At 42.3% G+C, this 21,713-nt stretch overlaps 2 protein-coding genes across 2 annotated transcripts; both read right to left on the bottom strand.

The window, feature by feature from the left end:
- Window positions 1-3,711: 3,711 nt before the first annotated feature.
- Window positions 3,712-14,015, bottom strand: akt2 (v-akt murine thymoma viral oncogene homolog 2). Its single transcript, XM_030109454.1, has 14 exons — window positions 13,621-14,015; window positions 11,262-11,457; window positions 10,873-11,004; window positions 10,672-10,783; window positions 9,042-9,195; window positions 7,812-7,943; window positions 7,636-7,701; window positions 7,472-7,540; window positions 6,907-7,029; window positions 6,524-6,652; window positions 5,906-6,120; window positions 4,231-4,318; window positions 4,046-4,148; window positions 3,712-3,905 (listed from the first exon to the last, which is right to left on the bottom strand). Exons 2-14 carry the CDS (start codon window positions 11,305-11,307, stop codon window positions 3,826-3,828), a joined length of 1,449 nt encoding a protein of 482 aa, XP_029965314.1. The 5' UTR covers window positions 11,308-11,457; window positions 13,621-14,015; the 3' UTR covers window positions 3,712-3,825.
- Window positions 14,016-14,287: 272 nt separating this feature from the next.
- dhx40 (DEAH (Asp-Glu-Ala-His) box polypeptide 40) lies at window positions 14,288-19,513 on the bottom strand. The gene is made up of 17 exons (XM_030109254.1): window positions 19,226-19,513; window positions 18,875-19,020; window positions 18,677-18,796; window positions 18,035-18,271; window positions 17,854-17,920; window positions 17,637-17,768; window positions 17,438-17,537; window positions 17,268-17,354; window positions 16,997-17,179; window positions 16,830-16,910; window positions 16,583-16,740; window positions 15,892-16,006; window positions 15,655-15,763; window positions 15,470-15,564; window positions 15,284-15,353; window positions 14,960-15,188; window positions 14,288-14,482 (listed from the first exon to the last, which is right to left on the bottom strand). The coding sequence occupies exons 1-17, from the start codon at window positions 19,395-19,397 to the stop codon at window positions 14,361-14,363; spliced, it is 2,223 nt and encodes a 740-aa protein (XP_029965114.1). The 5' UTR covers window positions 19,398-19,513; the 3' UTR covers window positions 14,288-14,360.
- Window positions 19,514-21,713: the final 2,200 nt, after the last annotated feature.

Genomic DNA, 21,713 nt, shown 5'->3' with positions numbered 1-21,713 from the left:
TACATTGTAAAGTCTTGCACAGGGGGGGGGGGGCTGGAAATGTCTACCAGGACAACGTCCTCCCCCTTAAGATTGCTTTTTTTTTCATTGCCCTCTTCATTGCCTCAACTATCAGCAACAAGCAAAACAAACTAAGGAAATAAAATCTGTTACACCAGCATCAGGTGTGACATTCCTGACTGTTGATCACATTCAAATATACAGAGAAGCAAGGTAACCATAGTAAAGCTGCAAATCAAACACTACGAAGCTGCAGGCCTCCCCTTCTACTAATGCTGCATTCACCATCAAGCTTTATTTTTTTTTTTTTTGGTATTTACACAATAATGCAGAGGCACTTGTTGTGCCTGTGTACGCCTACAGGAGAGGTCAGGGGTATTAACTTGCATGTTTAGCTGTGAAGCATTGCTTAAAGCGTGGCCAGCAGCGAGGTTCAGTGTATGGCTTCACAACCAATATCAAAAAAGTCCAGCAGCACCCCCTTATGGCCATGGTAGCAATGAAGGCAAATCCCACAGTGGAGTCCATCAGTGCAATGGTTCTGATATCCGGCCCTGCCACTTCCAAAGCAGGACACTAGGCTAGAGTATGATGGCCGAGCCTGAGCCAGTGAGAAGAGGTGCTGGAGTTGTGAACTGTAAATCAAAGCCACTGGTTCAACTCAACGTCAGTAGAAACTGGGGCCGTCTCGCACTCGGGGATGAGATCTAAGAAAAGACACCTGCTGCATTCCTGTGTGTGTCACCGCTCTCACACAAAACATCTCGCAGGCACGCCGCCACACACACAAACTGAAAGCAAAAAAAAAAAAAAAAAAAAAAAAAAAAAAAAATTAAGATGTGACATGAGGGATTTCTCAGAGGAGGCCCATTCAGCGTCAAGAGTAAGAAAAAGGTATTTTAACCCACTGAAGTTGCTATTATCTCTGAAGGTATTTTAGGACCCATGTTTTAAAGCTACTCTGATAAAAGCTTGATTGTGCTCTGTTATGATAACGCAGACTCGAAGTCAGTAAAACTACTGCCCGAGGTTGAAAACACACCCCTCACATGGAATCCCTCTGAAATGAAGAACTTAAAAAGCAAATGGTTTAAAGTTTGTTTAATATATATATTTTTTTCATATAAGGAATACCTAAATAAGACAATACGTCATCCAAATTTTGAGAAATAGATGGACAAAAAGAAAGAAAAATGAACAAACGAAAAACAATGACATACAAAATGGTTTTGATGTTCCTTTAGTGTGGTTCAGAGAGCAACCATCATCTCTTCCAGCATCATGGAATAAAATGCGTGTGTGTGTGTGTGTGTGTGTGTGTGTGTGTCAATATGCTGTCCAGGGCTCCTCTCAATCAAGAACTCAAAGAATACAGGTTACTTATTCAAACTTTACAACAGAGCTTGTGTTTTATTGGCTTCTTCCTTCTGCAGGCTGAGGTTTGGTCATACAGCTCATGTTGCATTCAGCTGGAATGTAAACCTGCAGATTGTTGCTCCCAACGCACGGCTACGTGATATAAGTGCTTCGACACAGCATTCAAGAAAAAATAGGTACTCCAAACATCAAACATGGAATCATGTCAAGTGTTCAACATCTAAACAAGTCAGTCAATTTTTGTTTTGGCCTCTTAACAAACAGCGGATCTATTTCATTCTTTAAATATGGGAAAACATTCAAAAAGCTCACTTTAAAAACTTACACTGATATTACAAATACAAAATGAACAACACATCGGTGCCTATCTCTTCAGGAATCACTGGACCACTGACGGCGTCTGCGCTCGTCTCTCCGGACAGGCTTAGGGAAAACTACGGTGAGAAAGTCTCTTCTCCTCTTTCCCTCAATCCCTCCTGTCTTCAACACAGTGTGTGACTGGCCAAGAAGAACTTCCAACCAGCATCCAAGGCAGCTTTTAAAGCAAAGAAAAATGAAATAAAAAAAAATAAAATAAATCAGCCAAATCAAATCCCAGGTACCAATTCCAAGTGAGCCAATTTAGCGGCAAGCCGATAAATAAATTACGTGCTTGTTCCCTTTAAAACAAACAAACAAAAAGGAAGAGAAGCCCATTGAGTGTGCTGCATAGTGTCCTCTCACGGTGATATTCCAGCAATGATTATGAGTTTGAAAAACATGCAAAACAAAAAGAAAAAAAAGAAAACAGACAAAAATGGATGGCTTCGAATCAAAAACGCCTTGTTCATACACTCTCTCGCACTCGATGCACGGAAATTTCACCCACGCATTGCTCGCATACACACACGTGCAGTGCAAACACAGTAATAGCAATCCTCCTTCCCCCCCCCCCCCCCCCCCCCCCACCCCCGGTCCTTATTTCCCGCTGGAGGAAAATCCCACTCTTGATTTGTAACAGCAAGTTCCAGAAAGAGCACTTGTTAAAAAAAAATAAAAATAAACAAATCACAAAATGAATGCAGAAATATGGCTTTACATTTAAAACCGCAAGAACTGATGAAATCAAATTTGTCTTTTTTTTTCTTTCCCTCCAATTCTTTTTTCTTTTTTTCATTTTTCCTAATTTTAATTTAACTGATTTGTTAATTCTATCAAGTGCGTGTATGTACACCATCAGGGAAACGTCTGGACACGGCTTCTCATTCAGTGTTTTTACTTCGATTTCTTCACTTCTTACATCGTAGGTTCTCACTGAAGGCATCGAAACTCTGAATGAACGCCTGGAATTATCTAACAAACAATGTGTGAAATAACTTAAATCATGTTTTGGATTTTAGATTCCTCAAAGTAGCCATCCCTTGCTTTATTAACAACTCTGGAAAATCTTAACGTTCTCGTAAAGATTTTCGCCTGAAACGGTTCTCACTTCACAGGCGAACCTTCTCAGGATTCATCAGTGGAGCTTCTTGCATTCTTAACTCAATTTGAGACCATCTGAAGTCAGGTCGGTACACAGCTGACGGCTGTATGCGACAACCTCGAGAACTGATATTATGCCGAGAACCAATTGGCCAAGTTAAGAGAAACGACAGTCCATCTGTTAAAAAAAAAAAAAAAAAAAACATTTCAGGTAACCTCCTGATGAAGGGAATACAACCAGAAATTATCGAAGAAAAGGGTGAATATTTTTAAGAATCTAAAATACATTTTGCTACGTCATTCCAGACGCGTTCGTTCACAGATCTGATGCTGTCGGTGACAATCCACAATGTGAACAGACAAGAAAATAAAGAAAAAGCATTGAATGAGAAGATGTGTCCAAACCTTAGACTGGTGGTGTGTACAGATATATGCAGTCTATGCGTGTGTGTGTGTGTGTGTGTGTGTGTGTGTGTGTGTGTGTGTGTGTGTGTGTGTGTGTGTGTGTGTGTGTGTGTGTGTGTGTGTGTGTGTGTGTGTGTGTAGCATGGGTACAGCTGGTAAAAAGGTGGTACTTGCTGGCATAACCTGGTTTTCAAAGTGTCAAGGCTTTGATGTGGTGCCCAGTGTAGTGCAGCGGAGGTCCTGCAGGGGACGCCTGGCGGCAGCCCTGAGAGGACGAACGGAGACAAAGCTGCCTGTCTTATCCACACAAACCTGCTGAGGTCCGTCGTTCGTGGTCTGCGTGTTCGTTTCCTACTCTGATCCGCGTCCCATTTCATTTCGTCAGTGTGTGTGTACGTGTGCGACTGTGTGTGCGCGCCTGTGTGTGTGTACGTGTTAAAGACAGAATGAAAATGTGTCTTGTGCCACTTTTTTTTGTTGTTTTGTCTGTTTTGTGTCACTCGGATTCCCCCAGCAGTGTGAGTGTGTATGTGTGATTGTGATCATGTGTCAGCCTGCCTGCTTGTTCAAGAGTCTGAAGGATCATTCCCGTATGCTTGCAGAGTAGGAAAACTGAGGGAAGTGTGTACGCTGGTCCGAATCCTCAGCGTCTAAACTGTCATCTGGAGTGTGAAGATGGAGAGAGAGAGAGAGAGAGAGAGAGAGAGAGAGAGATTAAAAAAAAAAAAAAAAAAAAAAAGATTTAAAATCCATTTATAAAGCTTTCATGTCTTAGAAAAATCAATCACAGAAATCTACTCACATTTGTCTGGTGGAGTTATTGTAATACTTTGTGCTGTGAACTCGTCATCAAAGTAGCGAGTGTCCGTCTCTGAAGTCACCTGGGGCTTGAAGGGTGGAATGAGCTGAGCGGAGGAAAGAAAACCTGTCATTTTATGATCAGAACATTTTGTTTTCAGGGTGGCGTTTTTGTTGTTTTCACATCACCTTTTTGTCAGTGACATCCTGCCAGTTGATGGAGGTGAAGAACTTGTGGCTCATCACTTCTTTGGCATCGTCCGGTCCGCCTCCCAGCCTGCAAAACACAACAAACACACACCCTCATTATCACCCACACACCGGCCACAAACACCCGGGCAAACGCTCTAATGAGAAATTAGGCGCTCACACTGGCCGTGTTGTTCTCCCCGCGCTCGTATTTACCCGCTTCTGGACAAATTGACTCTTCATTTCCGCGCTACGAACACACGTTAGTGCGGCTGCAGACAGCGCGTCACGCGCTAAGAATAGCAGTTCTTTTGACTATTACCACAAACAGGGAGGCTTGACCAAAACAACAATCAATACTGTCCTTGTTTGTGGCCATTGCCCTCAACCAAAACTAATCAGGAAAGAACATGAGCTGAAATAATGTGGTTACTTCATTTTATAGCTGAATTCATGATGCCTCTGAGCACAGTGGAAAATTTAGAACTCTAATCCAAGAAATGAAAAGGTTTTTTTTTTTTCTGCTTTACTTGCTCCATCATTTACTGATTTATTTATTTACGGCACAATAAACCAATCATTATGTGCCAATGAGCTGTTTCTCGAGTGTGTTTGTTGCTGCTCGAAACTGCATGAGGAAGTGAATCGCCATTTTAAAAATACTTTGTATTTATGATTATTTTGGTTTGGACCAACATCTGCACTACAGCAACATGTTTCTTTCATCAAACCGGGTGATAATTTGTATTATCTGTTTAATGATGTAAATGAAATGTCTATCTTTGGCTTTTTATAAATGACTGGCACAAAAATGTTAAACTCTGTTACTCACTTTTACCTTGTTCTTCATGTACTTAACTAATTTCTTTCTAATGAAATGAATAAATTGAAATTTCATCAGCCAAGAACAGAAAAGCCACAAAATGTTTTACAATAATCACATGAAAATGGTCAAAAAGTGAGACTGAGATGAGCCTTCCATCACTTTTAAAAAGTGTCTACAGACTCCATGCTCGTCAACTCCTTTGGAAGACCATTCCAAAGTTTGGGAGCCACAACCTGAAAAACACAAGCTTCTTTTGTGTCAGTGTGCTTTGCAGAACAAGTAAACCCTGTTCAGAAGACCTCGACGTGCTGCTGGAGACACGGAGCTTCGGCAGCTACTTGATGTAAACAGGAGTTTGACCACGAAACGCTTTGGAAAACAAGCGGCGGGGTTTTGAACCGGACCCTCAAACGAACAGCGACTTTGAAATATGTGTTTGACGACAGCGTCGGGGAGGCTTCGCTAGAAATGCTGCGAGCAGCAGTTCTGAACCACCTGAGATGTGAGATGAGCTCAGAGATGTTCCTGCAAGACAGGTAAATGATGGATTGACAAGTCTTTCAGTTATGTCAGGTATGACACGTTAAAAAGATAAAAACACTTGTTTTTTTTTTACAGCATTTAGCTGCATGACATTTTTTGCCATCCACATTCCAGATTTTTCACATTTTCCCAACCAGTTTGAGGCCGTTCCCGGTACGCCGACCCACTGAGTGTCTGTATCAAACGTCGGTGCTCCACAGAGTCAGAAGTCTAGACGGACTACAACTAAACATTCACCTGGGTCGGCTTGGGTCTGTGAATGATTTGTGACTCCAGAAGAGCCGTTCATATTGCGAACATGCATACCTCTGTTTGGGATCCTTTTTGAGCAGGCCTGCCAGCAGGGCCTTGGCCTCGGGGGCCAGGTTCTTGGGGAAGCGGATCTCCTCCATGAGGATGAGCTCGAACAGACGCTCGTGGTCCTGGTTGTAGAAGGGCAACCGGCCGCACATCATCTCGTACATGACCACGCCCAGTCCCCACCAGTCCACCGCTCGCCCGTAGTCATTGTCCTCCAGCACCTGCGGAAAAATAATAATGCTGACTGTTTGATTTTTAAATCAAGCAGAAAAACAAATAGTGAATACAACGAAAAATTGACATGCTCAAAAAGCGAGAAGGAAGCATTAGACAGATAATAATTATTAAAAACATAATAATAGTAATCATCATCATCCATAAAATGCAGTTTGTTATAAACATAAAATCTACTGTTTGAACTGTTTTTCTGTCATTTTTTTCCAGTGTAACATCATCAACTCTACTCCCTCCCTCCAGCTGTCAACAACATCGGCCCTGGTGTTTTCACATCCTATCCAAGATAGAACCTCGCAGCTAAATGATGAAACCCGGAGCTCCCAGCAGTCATTCAGTCCTGAGGTCGGTGCTCGTTCACACAATGGAAATCACAAAACGGAGCGTTACCTCTGGTGCCAAGTACTCCGGGGTTCCACAGAAGGTTTTCATGGTGGCGCCGTCTGTGATCCCCTCTTTACACAGCCCGAAGTCTGTTATCTTTATGTGTCCGTCTTTGTCTAACATGAGGTTCTCCAGCTGTCCAGACAAACATTCAGATTGGAGCCAAATTAGCCGACACGATTTGACAGTGGAGTAAAATGCAAGTCGACGAACAACATAATGCCTGAACAACATAATGTCTTTTTTCACACTGCCATCATCTTTGCTCGCTGCGTGCTATTTTTCCAACATCGCACCTCCATCTGAAGTGTCAGTGTGGGGTTAACACATGCTATCAATATCCTCACTGCAGATATGAATGAAAACATAAATACTTCTGTAGAACTCACCTTTAAATCCCTGTAAACTACATTGCGTGAGTGTAAATACTCCAGTGCTGACACTATTTCTGCACCATAGAATCGAGCCCTGTCTTCTGTGAAGACTCGGTCTCGGGATAAGTGAAAGAAGAGCTGCAAAGAAATGAGCAAAGAATCAACAGGAATGAAAGTTACAACAGTTCTTCAGTTTGCCTGTGAAGACTGTGGAGGAAGTATCTCGGTAAGTAAGTAAATCCTCCTGGACATATAGCTTGTTTTTCCTCAATAGTCTAAAAAAAAAACTTGAACCAAAAATTGACTGACATTTAAAAATAGCATTATCTTGTTATTTGGGTAAACAGCCCTCTTGACACAAGGTGTTCTACTATGGGGGTAAAACAGGTACGACAACATTAAAGTATGGAGGCTATTGTAGCGTCAACACCCAGGAGAAAAATATTTGTGGTCAAGAAACGACCAGAGGTCATTAGTTTACGACGGTGTTGATATTAATTTTTATGCAACACAATATGCTTTGTTCACCTTGTTCCACACACACACCAACAACACCCTTCACAAGTAAACACAGACTTACTTCTCCTCCGTTGGCGTACTCCATCACGAAGCATAGCCGGTCATGTGTTTGAAATGCATATTTTAGTGTCTGTAAGATGTGAGAACCAGAATTAGCGAATCACACTGATTAGATCGCCCTCTCCCTGCTGGACAGAGACGACGATACAACTGCTGCTCGCTCACCGTTAGGAAGGGATGCCGCGTATTCTGGAGAACTCTGCTTTCTGTAACTGTGTGTGCCACCTCATCCTGAAGAAACACACACACACACAGACACATCGTATGAAAATAAGACGATTTATAAACAGGAAGCAATACTGCTGCAATAGCCTCAGTGTTTTTGATGTACAAATGCTCACTTTAGCAATGATGACTTCTTTGCGGAGGATTTTCATGGCATAATACATCCCCGTGGCTTTTTCCTTCACCAGGATGACTTTACCAAACGTCCCTTTGCCCAGCAGCTTCAGGTAGTCGAAGTCACTCATGGTCTGCGGGAAAGATTTTTACATTTTGACATTATGAGGCGGGGGAAGTACGAACATGTTCATAACAGCATTTCTCAATCATTTTTGATGACACCTTATCGTGTTGTTCCCAAAGCTGATCTATCCCGCCAAGTTAAACTCCCGCCCATGTGAAGAGACTGAATAAGAGAGCCTTATTCCTCATACATAAAATCACTTTCTCTCTGGAGGAGGGCAGAGATGGATTATGATTATGGATGACTTTGAACACAAGTTTCTCTAAAGACGTTTCTCTCTGTTTCAAAGCAAAGAAATAAGAACATATCATTGGAAAAAAAAAAAAAAAAAAAAAAAAAGGTTTTCCCGAAACCTATAACAAAATTATATCCTTTGGGAAAAATTGCAGAAATTCAACCATCAGCTAATTATTATTGTTGCGTCCTGGTGTGAAATACAATAAATTATCGCCAATTGAAAAAGTCGATGTCAGATGTTGATGACACTTCATGAGCAAAAAGCATCTCTGACGTTCACTACTCTTACAAATATCTGAAAATCCACAGCAAATAAATTAGAAACAGCGGTTACTTTTAATGAAAAACTAGACCGAACATTTGTACAGTTTGTTCTGTGTTCCCAGAGGCTGGGATGGACGGTCTGGTGGGCCAGTGTTGCCCTGTGCACTGTGCAGTATGTTTGTATGTAAGCAACATCATTTTCAGTGGAAAAACTGGGTGTCAGGAATGTATAAAGAATAAACCATAATGACACAAGAACTTCTCAAATCAAGCTACTCTGATGATCCGCAAACTTCGGCCTGTGAAGTAAACATTAACGGCCTCTTGTGCGGCATCGCTGCTTACTTTTTCCATTACATAACACCGCCTCTGGTTGAGACACAGAGAAGGTCTGTGAGGCCGAAAACATTTCAAAATCACCTCAAGTGTTACGTCACAAGACAGAATACGTCTACAAATGTTGCCCCCCGCCCACCTGAGAGGTATTTTGTCCTAAAAAAAGGCTCTGAGAAAGAGGCTTAAAGTTTGAGTGACTGGCTCAATAAAGATGAGCTTAGCTGGACAAACATCGGGTCGCCAGGCGCCGCTGGGTGCAAGTACTGACCACTTTTGTGCGGGATTTGGAAATGGCGATCTCCATCTCCTCTGTGCCGCTGCTGTCGCTCGGCGAGCCAAATTTGATCTCCATGGGCTCCTCATCCTGCTGCTGGCTCTTCAGGCTGTTGGCCACCGCCTGGATCGATCGCATCCATTCCTCTCTGATCACAGGGACACACACGTTATCCTGATCAAATCTCGCCACAGTCATGTGTGAATCACTGGGGCAATAATGGCGTTAGAGCAACGACACAGCACGGCGTACAAGATTTATTTTTGCATTAAAAAAAACAAAAAAAACAAAGATGGCGGGTGTATCGTGAAAAGAATATATCTGCAAGGAGAAACAGCAGCGTAGAAAGCAGAGAGTTTAGAAGGTAGAGGATAATCTGTACTATTCAGCCGGGGGCGGTTGGGATTTGGTACTTGGCAGGGCCGATGTAAACAGAACTCAATGATGATTGCTTGGGTTAGAGGTGAATAATCAGGTCTAATCTGGCACTAAATTCGAGTTGGAGCTTGATGGTTGTTTCTACTCACAAACTAAACGGATTCACTGAATGGAGTAAACAAAGGCTCATTCATTCCTGCTCTGTTTAAGTGTGTTTTCTGTGTCTTAAGATGGCCACACACACACACACACACACACACACACACACACACACACACACACACACACACACACACACACACACACACACACACACACACACACACACACACACACACACACACACACACACACACACACACACACACACACACACAGAATGACTTCATTTAAGAAATATCTTCGAAATGTATTTGTTCGTGTGTGTTTAGATGTGGTACATTCAAACACAAAGAAACTGCAAGACTGTGTAAACAACGAGCAGGTCAAGTCCTTCTGGCTTTCCGTCTCATCTCAGTCATTTTGATTCACAGTCACTTTAAAAGATTGATCCATATGACTCAAAGATTCAAGTTCTATTTGAGTCTTTATAATTCTGTTTTATCAGAAGGAAAAACCCCAGTCCGCAATCAATCAGTAACATCCTCTACACCAAGGATAAATTTAATAGTAACTGGATTTCACTTTTATATGCATTTTACAGCTTTAGCTATATATTAACATGCTTTACATCGTCGGTCCCATCGGCTGACAGAAGTCTGCGGGGCTCAAAGTTCATTCAGACTTCTTGCAGAGTTCCAGCTTATTTAGGATTCACATCATAATTTGTATTGGTGAATATGGACGTTCTACATGTCAGCATAAAGGTTGAAGTTACTGTATAATTACAGCTGACAAAAAAATGACCAAATTATAGAAGTAAGAGAGATATTTGGCAAAATTTTGAGGCAAACTTTTTGGCTATTGTTTCAATATTGAGAATTTCACCTGTCACATTTTTTTCCATTTGGTGACATTATTAGGAAGTCAATAAAAGAATAGAGAGTTCTATTAAGTATTGTTTGCCTGACACTCCCTCTCGGCCTTTATGAGGAAGATTCTGTTTGTTTTTCCTTCAGTGCAGACAGACGATCCTCTCACAAACATCCTGGAGTATGGGAAGTCTTTTGTTTTCACATGTAAATTGAATTTTAAGGCGCGTTGGACTAAACCCACAACAGGCATCCAGAACGCAGGAGTCTGTTACCTCTCCTCGTTGCTTTCTACGTGGAAGGTCCGCTCGATAACTGAGGTCCACTGCAGACACCGAATGACAAACGTATTGGGTTTGGGACGCTCCGTCTTCATCAGCTGACATTCTGCAGAGCACAGAATCAGCAGCAAACATTATAGAACGGAACAGCAACACGCGAAAACTCGGACAGACCAGAGAAGAGGGAAAGCCGACCTGCGACAGAGAAGTTGTTGAGTGGCGGCAGGCTGTGGTCACTGGACACCTCCGGCTTCTCTTTGTAGCCGATAAAGGAGCCATCGCTCTTTAAGATGAAATAACGAGGACGCCAGGTTTTGATGTATTCACCTTGGAAGCACACAGGACGAGAGTTTTGACAATTTCAGCTTTTGTTCTTTCACTGCTTGCTTGCGTTTGGCTTTCCAGAGAATAAAGATCACAATCGAATGTGACTTCTATGCTGAACGTAGTTCAATAAATTGCTGAAATGTTCACTTGGCAGATGCTTTGAAAAAACATAGTATGTATTACTAATCTGACCGGTGACATGGGACTTTCTCTTTAATGTGAACTCAGTTGAAGAGTGATCACAGAGGGCATCTTACCTCTCTTGTGGAGCCATCCCTCTCTCACAACACTGACTTCATTCATGCTGGGGCAGAAGACTGTCTGGGTAGGGAGGGGGCTGCGTACAAGCTAGTGGGAATCGTGCCAAATCTCCTTACTGGTCAAGTGCCCGACTGTGGTTTAGATTTTATGGACAGGAGAAAAAAAAATAAATGTAAAAATCCTGTGCGATACCTGGAAGAAAAGAACAAAAAGACAACTTGTTATTGCAAAGTAACCAATTATGGCAGACCGTTAGAGCATCAAAACAATGATCATCGCAGACGTGTGTCTTAAACGCGCAATTACAATGCACAGGACCCGGAGGACGAAGCCACCAAGCTGCACAGTTCAGCTGCTACAGATCAAATCAGGTTTGAGTTTGAGTCGAGAAAAAGTCACAAATACTGACCCATCACATTTCTTGAAAACTGACTCACCATTCTTGGAAGAGGCAGGAATTTGAACCAATTGAGTGACAGCAGCTTTCACGTGGTGTTCTTTTACCTAAAAGGCATCTAAACAAGCTGCATTTGCCACAAGAACAAGACACTCATGTGCTAATGATTGATGGTATTAAAACCAGAACTAATAAAAAAAAAACATGTAGTAATTAAATATTTACTTTTATTATAAATAAACATAACCAACAGATTATCTTAGGTTTCTTGTGCCTTAATTGCGAAGAAAACCCAACATTATTAACGTGTGCACACAATCAAGCACTAAAATAATAATCATAATAATAACGTTGGATCAAATTTCCTGTCCTTCACAGTCAGCTAGCAGCCTAATCTTGAGACATCATTATTTCCTTTCTATTCCAGTCATGAGAGCTTCTTGTTTACACTTCACCATGTTGATTATAACTTTTGACTGTTACTGAATTTACCAGCAAGCGCAATCATTTCCTCTTACACGGTATCAGTTTCTTTCATCGTGATACTGAGGGTGTTGTGTGTAATTAACAACCCTGACTCTTTCAGAGGAACACACTCGTAGCCGGACAGGAAAGCCCACAGGACGGCTTTATTGTGCTGGTTATCTCAGATGGCATTGTAGAGCAAGTAAAGAACGATAATGAAACCTGGGCATGTTGGACTCGCTTCTCAGCACCGGAGGCGTCAACTTTGTCAAAGTGTCAGAAGATTACTCAATTTATTATGAAGGTGTTGCAAATAGAACATATGACTCAAAGTTTTCGGTGCCTTTCAGAGGGAGTTTGGTGAGCTGCTCTCTAAAGTCTGTATCGATCTTTACTAAAACCCGAGTCTTAGGTAGTTAGATTGGCACTCAGTTGTTAATGTATACCAAAAAAAAAAGAATGTGACACGGGGCCAAAAGGTAGTAAATGTACAGCAACTTTGACAGAGGTGAAGACAAACAAAACAAAAAGCTTGCTGCTAACCAAGTTCTACTCGTCAACAACTGCACAAATCACCATATCAGTACCACTCCGAAAACTGCCATCCTCGTATGCAAATCTCCCTGTCCTCGGCCTGACTCCCATCATCACAATGACAGTCTAACAATGGGAGATCGGCAGGTATTTTTAGTGATGAGATCAATAACACTGATTAAAAAAAAAAACGTCTGCCAAGCTCAAACAACATCCTGCAGCTCTCTGGTTAAATGTTTGTGGAGAGGCCTTGGTGATCCAGGGTCGACCCTGAACCAGCAGCTTACGTGAGTGTTGAGCAGAATTTCAGTGGAAATGACGGGACCTGGCATCACAGAGCGTGTAGTCACCCAGTGTGGCTACGATCATTTGTTTACGGAGATAGTAATGATGAAATGATAAGGCTTTCCTCGACTTCAGACTTTTTATGATCGCACGGCAGTCCGCATGGCCATGAGCGATTGGCATAAACAAGGTTTTTTGATCGTAGACTTGCACAACAAGCTGCCCCCCCCCTCTCGAGTCACAATGATGCCAGTCAGGCGTTAAGTTAACGGGGGCTTTTGGGTAACATGTAGCAGATCCCGAAGGAGCGACGCGGCTACCCGGTTAGACGATAATATTTAACCAACGTACTGAAATCCGCGCACGGCGCCGAGCACGTCTACAAGCCGCTCCATGTAAACATTACCGTAGCAATAACACAACAACAGTGTGGCGGCTAGCTAACAAACCTTACCCTCCAAGTCCACGGCGGGCCGTTCGCTTTGGTACACAGTAATACGGCGGCTACGACCGTTCGGGAGACGATAGAGCTCTTAAAGCCGAATGCAGCAGCGGGGGGACACTGGCCACGACCGCATTACGACCAAACAAGGCAGCTAGCCAGAACACACTCCTCCGGCTAAATGCTAGTTAGCATGTCAGTTAGCCACCTGCGCTAGTTCTCGTTTACTTACCTGGAGTCCAGTGAGCAGAAATATCCCCAGAGCTCTGCCGCACGAAGCTGCCCCTAGCTATCACTTGAAGCTGGTGTGTACTGAACTCTGTCAATGATCACACAGCTCAGCGGACTACTCGACGAGCCTGTTTTCCTCTGACAACAGCGGCGGCGGCGGCGTGCTTGTGCTCTGTAAACTGCTGCAGTGGTTCACTGGAGCGTACGCAAGCACACACAGAGCAAAGTCCAGCCGGGGAGGGGGGGTGGCAAACTGCTGGACAGGTACACTCCAGGAACACGGCCACAAGTAGATTACGGAATCCAGGAAATGGTAATTAAAAAAAAAAAAAAAAAGCGCCCCTCTTTGCGGGTTTAATGTGGTTAGAAGCCCTCCGTCCCGACCAGACAGCACAGCAGCCCCGCAGACGCTCTGAGGGAAGTGACGTCGGGCAGTGGAGAGGAGGAGAGGAGGGCAGAGGGTCCACCGCACGGCGCAGTCTGCACCTGAGTACATCCAGTCCTGCAGCGTAACCTCAGCTTCACCCCTCCACAGCACAGCAGAGCAGAGGGTCCAAGCAGCACTAACTACCACTCCCTCTCCAGCACAACCCTCTGATCCTTTTTTTGTTTTTTGGGAAAAAAAACAAAAAAAAAAAAACAAATACTGACAGGAAATTAATACTGAAAACATTTATTATTCAAATGTGGTATACAAAGCTTTTTTTCCTCTCTTGTGTGTAAAACAGAAAATATTTCAGGTCATAGAGCTTTCGATTGCTGTCTCTGTTGTTTTCGTTGCAGGTATCGAGCGCGAGCGTCGCTCACAGAGGAGTCAGTGCTTCTTTTCTCCATCTTCTTCATGGCATCTGCAGCAGACACCTCTGAAAAACACAAAATGAACTATGAGATTGCTAGAAAACACTGTCAATTAAAAGCGGTCAACGAGGGAAGTGCTTGTTTTTCTGTAGCTATTGTATTTTATATTGTGCATTTCAGTTGTTTAAACTTCTATATTTACATTCTTGTTGCACTCTTTGCCTATTTTGGCATTTTTAATTCTATTTTTGGTGATATATCTAAATTCTCTTTTTTTTCATTTTGGGTGATATGTGGACGTCTACATACGAGCAAGTAAGAGGAAATTTTGTGTCCTTTGTGTACAGCAGAATGGATTATAAAGCTCACTTTGACTAAAGGACAAATACAGACAAAAAATCTAACGTGATTGGTGAAAAAGTCAGTTCTGAAATACACACACACAAAAAAAAAAACATCTGCAAACTATCACACCAGGTGCTTTTTATGGATCACAAATAGGATCAAACAGTGCCAGCCTCATAATGACTAATTCTGATAACCTGATGGTCTTTTGGCTGCTTCTTTCATCTCCCATTTCACCATCTCCTCTTCTGTGACTTCTTCCCGGGCGACGCTGCTCAGTTCGTAGACGTCCACTTCGTGGAGTTTTGGCAGCAAGTCCTTCACCCACTCGTATCGAATGGGACACACGGTCCGAATGTACACCCGCGAAGTCACCAGCACATCGTGGAAGATGACCCAGTTCAGCTCTGCCTCCTGGTCAAATAGCTTCAAGCCACAACAAAAGGAGAATGAAGGGTGGAATATGGAAAAGGCCGATGCACTTTAAATGTGAAGATGCTTGGAAACAAACAGATCTTTACCGAGGATGATGGGTGAATGTGAACCATGGATCCATGGCCATCCATTGTGCAAAACACCTTTCCAACAGACCTTTGAGCAAAGGAAAAATAAGGGTCAAACAAGTTAAAACAATTATAATTTTAAATTAACCAAAAAATATTGAAGTGATCCTTTCATATGCATAATCTCAAGAATAGATGAGATACCTTCTTGCAACGTTGTTGAAGTACCCTGTGCACAGGCACCGCCTGAAGAGCTCACTCTTGTTGCCATCAAAGGTTTCTGCGGGGAAATCTCTCTTCTAGAACGCAGAACCACAAAGTTCAGGACGGAACTGCTCACTGTTCACACCCAACATGTTTCAGACAGTAATGTGAAAAAAATACTGTACCTGCTGCAGCCTGAGGAGGATCTCCCGCAGCTGAGTCTCCACACTAAAGGCAGACTTCAGCGCCCTCCAGTGGATCCAGTTGTCTTTACACCAAGCTGAAGGTCTGTCACTGCAGGAGAAGCAAACAAACAAACAAAAACCTCAAGGTTTCTATCTGGTCTTAACATAAGTAAAATAAGAATCACAGACTTAATATTTACATTTCTTGGCAAAGCACTAGTCACTTCCTTCCTTTACCTGGATTTACACAACTGGAACACACTGAGCAGTGTGGCAAAGTCGTTCATGCTGCCCGTCTTTGCAGCCAGCGCTCGGTGCCTCTGATCTGCTTGTTTCTGCTTCTCCGGGTGACCTACAGAGAGCAACACGTCTATCAGTCACTGTGATCTTAAAGTTTTGATCTAAACTCTTTCAACATTTTATATTCAGAGCATGAATAAGAATATATCAGTAAGTAGAGATCTTTATTGGCAAGGAGCAGACAATACAGTACATATACATATATATTTAAAAACTGTGTGAGATTGTATCAAATTATATCAGACATTATGATGAAAAAAAAGCTTGATATTTAAGTTTCTATAAAATGTATGGGACTATTCTTTTTAATTCCCAGAAAAATTAACTTGTCATTTGTGTTATATGTTTTAAATGCATCGGTACATAATGTAATCACATGTAATCAGCCATAATTTTCTTCCACTATCTCTATCAGACATTCAACAGCATCTTGTTCTCTGTAAACAAAAAAACTGCTCTTCACTTTGCCCGCTAGATGGCACTGTAAACTAGGAAGTCACAGCCGATGGTTGAATTCAGCCTTGGATAAAAGCAACAGAATTTTTAGGAAGCAACAAAACATTAACTTCTTTTTTAGATACATTTTCCCCACACTGATTTGTCAGTCTGAAAAGACAATGTAACAGACCTGGCCTGATGAAGATGTTCTCCACTGACAGCATGGCAGCCACAGGAAGCAGCAGGTCCTCACACCCGACTGAGGCAGCTCTGAGCACGGCCCGGGTGAGGCCTGGGTGTAGGGGGAACTCCACCATCAGCTTCCCCAGATCAGTCACTGTACCGCGTCTACAGCGAGACGATCAGCAAGATCTGCTTATTCTGATGTGGGTGTTTCCATTAAAAACAAAAAAAAGTCGACCTAAAGAAACACTGACCTATCAATGGCATCGAACTGGTAGAGCTGTTTGAGAGCTTCTAGAATAAATCTCTCCTCCGGACGGTCGAGGTAGGGAAACCTTAAAAGCAAGAAACTGGGGTTAAATATGAATTCTGAACAATAACAACACTGAATAAAAAATACAAAGAATGTGAAAAAGTGTACCTAACCACATCATGAACACCCAGACACTTGAGTGTGAGCACCACTGCAGTCAGACTCGTCCTCTGGATTTCTGGAACTGTATACTCAGGCATGCACGTCTCCCAGAAGTCCTTGGAGAAGATCCGGAAACACTTCCCGGGTGAGGTTCTCCCAGCACGGCCGGCTCTCTGCTGAGCCTCGCTCCTGATTGTACACAGCAGTGAGCTTATTTATGAAAGCATTACTGAAAAAAACAAAACTCAGGTCACTAATTAAAAAAAAAAAAACTCACTTTGAAATCGGCACAACCTCCAAGACATCCATGCCCACTCTGGAGTTGTGGTTGAGCTGTTTCACGAATCCACTGTCTACGATGTACCTGTAAATGAAGAAATCCATGTTTTGTTTTTAGAGAGGGTGGTTTCTTATTACTGGATACCATGAAACACAGGCTTCGCTTACTTTATGCCATTGATGGTGAGTGATGTTGCAGCAATATTTGTGGCAACTACACATTTTCTTATTCCTTTAGGTGGCGGCTGGAAGATCTGCCGTTGCTGATCTTTAACGAAATATCAAATCATATCAAAGCATTAAAAAGGGCAAACACTGAATTTAGTATGTTCCCTGTAAGGGGTTAACAGTGGCTGTGTGTGCTCACCAGTGGGCATGGATCCATAAAGGGGCAAAATCAGAAGACCCTCCACTGTTCGGTCGTGCACGTCATAGCGATAGTCTATGCACTCAGCTTTTTCAAACAGCAGGTCACAGGCACGCTCGATCTCCGACTGACCTGTCAAAAACAGAAGAGTTCATGTGTGAACTTTCACCAGATTTACTGAGATTCTCATCGTCAATACGGAACAATCACTACTTGCCTGTTAAAAAGACCAGAATATCCCCAGCCATCTCACTGGTGTGCACATCCAGGGCAACTTTCACTACCTGTGCACCAAAATGGGAAAAGACAATAAAGATGATGGATATGAATGGACAACATTCTTCTGAAGTTGTGTTGTGAAATCAGGTTAAATTAAAACACTTTTTTTTTTTTATTACCTCTTTCACGTAAGCAGTGCTCTCTATGTCTTTAGGTCCGACAGCTGAGCCGAACGTGCAGGTGACAGGAAATGCTCTCCCAGGAATGGCAAAGACAGGACAGTCACTGAGAAAAGCTGAAAGTTTCTCGGTTTCCAAGGTGGCAGACATCACCACCACCTTCAGAGGAAAAGAGCGTCCCTTTGTGGCCTTATCAGGATCAGAGAAGATTTTCTTCAGTAAACCCATGAGGATATCCTGTAAGAAACAGCAACACACACTCAGCACAGTGGAATTAACGGAATTAACAGAAGCTGTGTGCACAGAACAGTACCCAAAGTACCGAAGATATTTTGCAAAAAACTGGTCAGCACTCAGATTGTTTATATGAGGGTGTACAGCTTTACAGCAAGAAAATCAGTTACTGACAGCCTATTTCTAAACATCTCTGGATGACTTTAGAGTTGTGTTAATTGGTTATGTGCAACCAATTTGACCAGCTTTCACACTGCCAACATAAACTGGATGACAGACTTCTAAAGTTGAACGTAAACACAGTGCTGCATGAAAAGAGCAGCTGCTGCTTTTTGGGTTCACAGATTAGTATAAACATGTATAACGGTGATGCTACATCAACAACACTCAGCCAAAGTGTGGACGCACCGTGTTGAGGCTGCGCTCGTGGACTTCATCCAGGATTATAACGCTGTACTGGGAAAGTCCAGGGTCGGCCAGGATCTCCCTCAGCAAGCATCCGTCAGTCATGTACTTCACCTGTGTGTCCTGAAATAGACGCAGTCAAGAGTATGAAACAAATGCACGGGAAGATCTCCAAGTCGGTGCCCGAGATCTGTCTCTCACCTGTGATGTGCAGTCATCAAATCGCACTTGGTAGCCAACCTCTTTTCCCAGAGTGCACTGCATCTCCTGGGCCACCCGCTGGGCCACTGTGATGGCTGCCACGCGACGAGGTTGCGTGATGCCAATTCTGCCATCCTTACAAAAACCTGACAAATGAAAAAAAGGGGGATGAAGTTGTATTTTCTTCCTTTAACCCGTTTGTTTTTATATTTTAGCTCGGGGACTACCAATGGAAAACCACCTGTCGCACATTTATAGTCACAGACGGTATGAAGCTGATGTGCAACTTAACACAACATAACTTCAGTGACTTCAGTTCATCGGGTACCGATAAAGTTCAGGGCGGCTCACCTGCTTCATGGAGGTACTGTGGAAGCTGTGTGGTTTTCCCGCTGCCAGTCTCACCCGTCACAACCAGGAAAGTGCTGCTTTTCACAGCCTGGACCAGTTTGTCTCTGTGTCGATAGATCGGAAGGTGTTTGGACTCGGTTTCTTTCGGGCTCCGTCTCGACGTGCCAGACATGTTGAAAAACGGTGTTTTCCAACAGTAACGGAAAAGGCGAGACCAGCACAGACGGAGGAGTGACTGATTTTCACCACAAGGAAAGCATTTCAATAAGAATAGTAAATTCAACCTTATCTTTGATTTAAAAAAAAGCCACACTTCCGCTACTTCCGCAAAAATATATCATACTGGATTTCTATTGGTCTACTTGTTGTCATGTGACCGTGACGTTTCTCATAGATATATAAAAGTAGATACTTAAACATATGCATAATAGATTCTTCATTCACTGCCGCTTTGCCTCCTGTGCTTTCAATCGCTCTTAGTGGTTTTGCGAAATGATATCAGTACAAATGATTATACTCTGGTTGCAATCTGTAGATCGAGCAGGTATGGTGATTTTGCTAATTTTAGACAAATGAAGCGTCTCCAAATCGCGTCCAACACTTAGAAGAACTGGACACATTCACTGCCACGAAGTGACATGTTTACACAATAGAAATAACAATACTGAGATGCATCTTGTTTTGAGACAAAAATAATACTGATAAAGTACACTTACCAAAATAAACTCCATGCCCCATGCATGTATTTTGAAAATAAAAAAAATAACCTTTTCACAAAACTGCTGAGTACTGTGAGTTCATGCCTGCAAACAGATTTTAGCTATATCGTCAGTTGTCATACAGTATATGACAACATTGTTTCACACAACACACTTTTTGTTACAATTCTAAGCCACATGGAAAACTTAACATTCCCAAACAAAATACAGAAATACACAAATAATTACTCACATGTGTAAATGATTAAATTTTTACTCTTATTATAGCAATTGTTCATGAAATACTTGAATGTGTCAATAAATGTGCCTTCAATTCATGAATTCGTTCTTCATGGAGTCACAGCACCGTGCAACCCGTAGGAATACACTTCATCTTTAAATGTAATATCTATAATGATTGATGACATTCTCAGGTAGGTCATTGTCTCTTATGGCAGTCATGTATCTCTTCTCTTGTGAACAAAATGTTGAATATAGTCATGTACAAGTGATATATTACTTTCAATAGCCAGTGCTATGCAAGTAATATATTACTTATAAACATATTACTTGCACAACACTATTAAAAAATTGACTGATTTACAATTACAATTCGTCTCAAACCAGCTCAGTTGGACTTGGACGTTTTGGGGTCATTATCTTGCTGTAGGATGAACTAAAAGCATGCTACAGGGTGCTGTGTGGTCCTGCGGAATGCTGTGGTCGTCGTTTTGGGTCAGGGGGCAACTCACTCTGTACAAGCCACCCACATTAGAACCAGCAAAACAGCCTGTCACAACACTTCCTCTGTTGAACATCTGATATCATACTGTGGAACCATTCTTTAACCTACTCATTGATGTACAAAGTACACAATAGCTTCTTCAGTAGTTTAATGGCTGTGTTTCTGCTTTCCTTCTTCCAGACCTCTTCCTGTCAGTATGTTACCACATTGTGTTCCAGCCCTATAGACAGATGGTGTTGTAAGTGACCCAGAAAAGTTGGGACACCTGTAGACCTGAGTAGCATCAAATTTCAAGGCTTGATCAACCACCATTGCTGCAGAACAGCTTCAACCTATGTCTTCTTCTCTAAAAAATATCCTATTTGTAAATTTCTGAAATACACATTAGTTTTCAGTTTTGAATAACTTTATCTTTTCTTTAACCTAAAGCGGTTTATCACTTATCTTTGGATGATTTCAAGCTATTCAATGAACTTGGACAACTTGCAATAAATAATTGTGAAAATCGTGAAGTTCTAAAACCTTTGACTGTTATTGTAAATGTAAAATGTATATGTGACATCAGTCACAATCAGCACTGACACTCATGAAAGTCACAGTTTTTGGAAATAGGCCGTTGAACATTTATTGTCATTTTTGGCTCTATAGACACCCATATTAGACCCTCCAGAAAAACGCGAGCAAAAATTCTTGATTATGCGTACTTAAATCCCAGATTATGCGAGCTAAAATGCTTGATTATGCAAATGAATATGCAGGGTTTTTATGTTATTTTATGCGGTAAAATTGCGGACAGTTGTGAAGTATGCTGTGAAATATGCGAAAGGATGCCAGATATGTAGGTTACCCACTCTCTCTCTCTCTCTCTCTCTCTCGCACGCACGCACGCACGCACACACACACACACACACACACACACACACACACACACACACACACACACACCACTAAATCACATTAATTTTATATTAGTTCGTTATTTATCTTAAATTGTTGCTCACCAATGCTCATCAATGGAACACACACACACTTTATCACAGGTTTT

This window comes from Salarias fasciatus, chromosome 14, assembly GCF_902148845.1.
Source record: "Salarias fasciatus chromosome 14, fSalaFa1.1, whole genome shotgun sequence".
Lineage (NCBI taxonomy): Eukaryota > Metazoa > Chordata > Actinopteri > Blenniiformes > Blenniidae > Salarias > Salarias fasciatus.
This window is presented reverse-complemented; position numbering and strand designations above follow the sequence as displayed.

Excerpts from the sequence above, each read along its gene's own strand:
- akt2 (XM_030109454.1), bottom strand. The coding sequence starts at position 11,307 with ATGAATGAAGTCAGTGTTGTGAGAGAGGGATGGCTCCACAAGAGAG. Across the intron at positions 10,784-10,872 it reads CAACAACTTCTCTGTCGCAG|AATGTCAGCTGATGAAGACG; the intron begins GTCGGCTTTCCC and ends TGTGCTCTGCAG. Across the intron at positions 3,906-4,045 it reads AATAACTCCACCAGACAAAT|ATGACAGTTTAGACGCTGAG; the intron begins GTGAGTAGATTT and ends TTCACACTCCAG.
- dhx40 (XM_030109254.1), bottom strand. The coding sequence starts at position 19,397 with ATGTCTGGCACGTCGAGACGGAGCCCGAAAGAAACCGAGTCCAAACAC. Across the intron at positions 15,189-15,283 it reads ACATTCACCCATCATCCTCG|CTATTTGACCAGGAGGCAGA; the intron begins GTAAAGATCTGT and ends TGTGGCTTGAAG. Across the intron at positions 14,483-14,959 it reads AGCAGCCAAAAGACCATCAG|AGGTGTCTGCTGCAGATGCC; the intron begins GTTATCAGAATT and ends TGTGTTTTTCAG.